A 5,651-nucleotide genomic window follows, 5' to 3' on the forward strand; every position below is an offset into this window, starting at 1 on the left:
TCAATTCTGTACCATCAGAGGGTTCTTACTAAAAATAGCTTGTTTCGCCTTGAGCAGAGTCACTAGTTTTTAACCTAATCTCTGGGGGAAAAATTATTTCCTTTATAGCTGATATATTTATGTCTATAGTATAGTGATTTCATTGTCTTGGTACAGACTTCAACTTCAAATGTCAACTACATAGTTATTCCCTTTGTTGGGCTTAACCTTATTTACAGTGGTAATTTGTTTCCTTAGCTCTTCTGTAACTCAGTCAGTCTGTGGCATTTACTATTATTATAGTGGATGTAAATCAGAGTCCCTGGATTTGTTTTAACCTTTTCTTTCCACAGTTTGGAATGACTTCTATACTATTATAAATGCAGTAGATTGATCCTAGCATGTGGGTCTGAAACTTTTGTAAATCTATTTTTTTAATTCCCCTATAATCATATATAAATGTAAAACAAGTTTTGAAAAGCATGAGCTGATATGCATCATAAATTTCATAGGAAAAGCCAATTGGGAGCATTTTATTTACTCTTGGTCATCTTTTGCTCGATAAACAAATTCTTTAAATTTGAGACAGATAGATACATTTATAGATCTATGGGATGTCAAAACATCAATAAAGAATAATTACCCACTTTAGTAGAATATTAGATAACAATTATTTTAATTGTCCTATCAATTTAAATCCATTTTGCATTTTTAACAACTATTATAGTTAATTTAACAGAAAAATTATTTTATTTCAAATGTAATTTCAGAGGTGTAACTTTATAATTTACTATGCCATTATTTTTCCATTATCTAATCACTTAGGCCATTAAAAGCCCCATTCAATATTTAATCAATAAAAGCATAGTGAAATGGAGCTTTTTTTTTTTTTAAAGATTTTATTTATTTATTTGACAGAGAGAGATCACAAGTAGGCAGAGAGGCAGGCAGAGAGAGAGGAGGAAGCAGGCTCCCTGCTGAGCAGAGAGCCCGGCGTGGGACTCAATCCCATGACCCTGGGATCATGACCTGAGCCGAAGGCAGTGGCTTAACCCACTGAGCCACCCAGGCGCCCTAAAATGGAGCTTTTTTTAAGTGTTTTTCATTATTGTCATATAAAGTGCCAAAAATTTTTGTGATTGTTTTATCACAAAACAGGTTTTTTTTTTTTAAATACGAGATAACATAGTGGGTAGTTTGTTTAAAAAAAAAAATTCTTCAGCTACATAAGTCATAGAAATTTCCTATGCCTTTAGTACGAACTCTTCTATTTATATTTATCTTTCTGAATAATTTCTATGGTAATAATTATAGTTTTGAATTTCAATGAATATATAGGCTACAGGTATTATATCGAATGTGTATTCAATCATATCCTGAAAAAGACCTTTTTATTTTTTCACACAAAAGAGTCTATCACTCGTTCTTTGAAAGTGCCCATAATGGTTTTTAATAACTTCTTATCCTTCCATAGTTTAATATAAACAAAGTTTTGTAAGCTATGGTACAGTATAAATTTGTCTCTCCAAATAGAAAATTTCCATGTTTAAAATTTGGCATTCTGGGATTTGTTATAAAACTAATAAAGGTAAAATACTATTTCTTGTGTCTTTAGACTGTGTACAGGGATGATTCATTTCTCATGTGTTACTACCTCACTAGCACTTAATATGTGTGAGGAAATATGAAAATATGACAAGGTGGCTAGAGAAACAAACAAGGACAAGCATCTAGTTTCTTTTTGCCTTCTCTCTGAAATTATTACATAAATATCTCATGTATCTTCCTTGTGGCTCTCGTCTGAGAATTTGTGGAATTTTCTAACAGCTGTACTTTTAATCCTGAAATGTCAAGAGTATCTAGGTCTCTACCCAAATGATTTGCAATTCTTCTCTGTGCTAGGAGAATAACAACAAAGACAAGCTCATCAATTCCACATGAGCAGGGCTGAACTTGTGCTTTGCCTGCCTCACTGAGGATTCTTCCACATCCTTTTGCCATATCCCTATTTGGCCAATCACCCATTATCTGCTAATTAGCTAGGGAGCAACAGTTAGGTGGACAGTCTTGAAATATAACAAAACTAATGGCCATATAGGCTTGACTTCAAGAGCTTTGCCTCGTTAGCATTAATCAACAAACCGTCAAATACTTAACAAAATCGATTGAAGTAGAATCATTACCATTAATTATTACTGTTGTAATAAACTGAGGATTAATTTTTTTTAGACTGCTTAAATATGGCTAATTGCATTTTCTTAAACAACAACAACAACGAAACTTTTCCTTTCCCATAGGTTTAGGCTTCAGTATTGCAGGAGGTGTGGGGAACCAGCACATTCCTGGAGACAACAGCATTTATGTAACTAAAATTATAGATGGAGGAGCTGCACAAAAAGATGGAAGGTTACAAGTAGGAGACAGACTGCTAATGGTAAGTGTGACTCATGCAAAACTATGTGTGTATTTATAAAGCTCTTGTTTCCCAGTGTATGACTGTCTCAGTTCAGGCTGTCATAACAAAATACCATAGACTAAGTGGCTTACACAACAAAAATTTATTTTCTTGGAGTTCTGGAAGCTGGGAAGTTCAAGGTCAAGGTTCTTTCTCATTCAGTTCCTGGTGAGATCTCTCTTCCTGGCTTGCAATCAGCCATATTATTGTTGTGTCCTCACATGGCCTTCCACCTGTGCTTGGGCTGCAAGAAAGAGATCTCTCTCTTCTTATTGAAGCCACCGGTCAGTCCCATTGGATTAGGGCTTCACCCTTAACTCATTAATTGATAACTTTAATTACCTCCTAAGGAATCTTTCTGTAAGTATAGTCATATTGGGTGGTGGAACTTCAGCCATTAAATTCCTAATAGTGATCACGAGCAGAAATGGAAAAAAAGGAAGAGCAGATTTTGTGGTGGGAGATTTCAGAAGTTCATGTACAATCGTATCTGTTTGTTGACATTTTAAAAACAAATCTGAATTTTCACTAGTTTTCACAGATAGAACAAGACACGGATTGTTATTTTTCCAAGATAACCTATTAGCCCAAGAGAGTGTTACTTGCCTACTGTTAGTAAGGTGGGCTTTGCGTAACAAAGTGTTCTCTGATTTTTTAATATGTACATTTCTGTGTCTCTCTGTGGTCCCTTGTTGAACCAGTGTAGACAGTATAAACAGTCCCTGATTTACCAGAATTCATAATCTAAATTCTGTCACATGTGTAAACGTATCTTTCCCCCCACCCCAATCAGATAGGGTTAAGGCTATTTTATTTACCAGCTGCCTACATGCTTCAGGACCCTGGGCAATGAGTAACACCAACACGCAGCTGCCCTTCCTAAGCCATGGAGTTCTAGGATAAACTAAAGCAAAATTAAGGCATGACATAAGCAGTACAAATTTGGAATTGCACTTAATAAAACTACTTTATCTCTATTTACTATTTTATACCAAACCTACAAGATAATAAATACTGAAAATTAATAAAAGAGAGCTCTGAAGAGAAGTATATTATGTCTGCCCTTGTAAAACATGGCCTCTAATCTCTGCAAGGAGCCATTATCTGTAGCACAAGTGAGGATTGTTAGGAAAAGGTCAATTTATATACTCAACAGAATAGTAATTTCTGTGACATGTGCAAGCTTCAGAGGTTGAATCTCAGTGCATTGTGCCCACTTCCCTGGGCTTTAGACAGCTTGTCCTTGGTCCCATTCATCTAGTTTCATAGTTGTAAATGATCTTGGTATTGAATTACCTAAGTAAACCTTTATAATAATCTTGATAACTAATATTTATTTGGCATTTGCTACATTCCATGGATTATTAAAAGTGCTTTTTTGTAATGAATTTATTTCTCACAACAAGCTGTTTTATATAAGCAAAGAGGAACTGAGGTATAGAGAGGTTTATTAACTTGGCCACAGTGATATAGTTAACAGTAGACAGAACTGGATTTCAAATCCAGGAACTGAGGCTTATAAGCACAAAGCATGATCTTTCATTTGTTTCTAGAATTTGCCAGTCAAATCTTTCCTTCATTTCTTTAGTTACCATTCATTCATTCATTCATTCCTTTATTTAGCAAGTTATATAATAAACACCTACCATGTCCAAGGCAATAACCACTACTCAGGAAGTAACTCTGTCAGGAAAAAATTTATGATCATACTGGATGGGCAAAAAATGTGGCATTTATGACTTGAGTCAAAGTGGCAATGAAGAGTGTGGGCCTCTTTACCACCTGAAGTTTTTCTCTTTCTTTCTTTCTACCATTTTACTGTAGTATAGTTGACATATAAACAGCTTTACATATTTAATACATATAGCTCCATGGGTTTGGGTATTAAATATATACCCAAGAAACCATCACCATTATTAAGGCTTTAAATATATTCATCATTTTCCAAAGTTTCTTCTCACCCCTATTGTTATTGTTTTTATTATTTTGTGCTTGTGTGTGGTGAGAACAATTAACATAAGATCTACCCTTTTGGTAAATTTTAAGTATGCAATATGCTTTTATTAGCAGTAGGCCCTATACTATGCAAGAGAACTACTATTTTCATTCTTGAGACATTCTGCATTTTTTTTTATGTTGTTGGCTGTTTTTTGTGTTTTCTGATTTTTTTTTTTTTTGCCTTGGATGTAAAAGTTGTTTTTTTATAATTTTGTGTCTTCTGAACCAGAAAAGTATTATTGAGGTATAAGATCTAACAATGTCTCTCAAGAATATAGACTTCATTGTTAGTTGACTTAGGAATAAAATACACCATGATATCCATCTTTTACATTGCATGAAATTGAAAAAGCTGAAGAGGACATTTTCATTCTAAATTAATGGTTATCACATTTGACCTTTGGCTCATTGTTCTGTAAAGGTTTGGTTGTAGACAACTCTTTTGCCATTTCTTTAGTGGCTGCTGTTGTAATATCAAGCTAGATGTTGTGTGTTGATTGATTGCTTGAAGTTCCATTTAAGTTCCTAGCTTTATTTTAAAATTCTTTAAAATAAATAAATAAATAAAACCCTCAAAGTCTAAATAATTCTGTCAAAGGATTATCCAGCACCATGCTATTGTTCCATTACCATTTTCTTGATATTCATTGTACATGTAATGATTTCAAAAATAGCCGAGACAAATCTTTAACTATTCTGAGTTTTAAAGCCTGTTTAAAAAAAAAAAAAAAAAAAAAGAACCTTCAACAATAATAGGTCTCTCCTCTCTTATGTAAGGAAAACATAATTAGTACTTCCAAGGCAACTGCCAAACTAAATCTGGAAATGAAAGAAAATGATTCATTTTATAATATTCTGAAAGAAAAATAATGCTGAGGAAAAGAATAAAAAAAAATCACGGAAGCCACCCCGAAGGACCAATTATCTTGCTTCAACCCAACAATATTTATTAATGCTCTCCTTCTGTCATTCCTTTCCCCTTCCTTTTCTCTTTATTACCCTACATTCACATCATCTTTATCTTTCTCCTCTTCCACTCTCCTCCCTCAAAGGAAGTACAAATAATTTAGATTCCGTGATTTACCAGCTGTACCACACTGTATATTTTTCTCCAAATAGCTATTCTCCTTTCTAAAGCAATTTGCACCACTCCCTCCTCTCACTCCTTAGGAAAATTTCTCCCATATGTTACTCATTCATAGTTCTTTAAGCAAACTGG

General features: G+C 33.9%; 1 protein-coding gene across 20 annotated transcripts in view; it reads left to right on the plus strand.

Moving 5' to 3' along the window:
- DLG2 (discs large MAGUK scaffold protein 2) overlaps window positions 1–5,651 on the plus strand; it is a 1,588,988-nt gene that overhangs the window by 1,090,229 nt on the left and 493,108 nt on the right. For all 20 annotated transcript variants that reach the window (XM_059187674.1, XM_059187632.1, XM_059187635.1 and 17 more), the window contains one exon: window positions 2,277–2,413. In XM_059187674.1, the coding sequence (XP_059043657.1) occupies window positions 2,277–2,413 (137 nt within the window). The remainder of the gene's footprint in view (window positions 1–2,276; window positions 2,414–5,651) is intronic.

This window comes from Mustela lutreola, chromosome 1 (genome assembly GCF_030435805.1).
Source record: "Mustela lutreola isolate mMusLut2 chromosome 1, mMusLut2.pri, whole genome shotgun sequence".
Classification (NCBI taxonomy): domain Eukaryota; kingdom Metazoa; phylum Chordata; class Mammalia; order Carnivora; family Mustelidae; genus Mustela; species Mustela lutreola.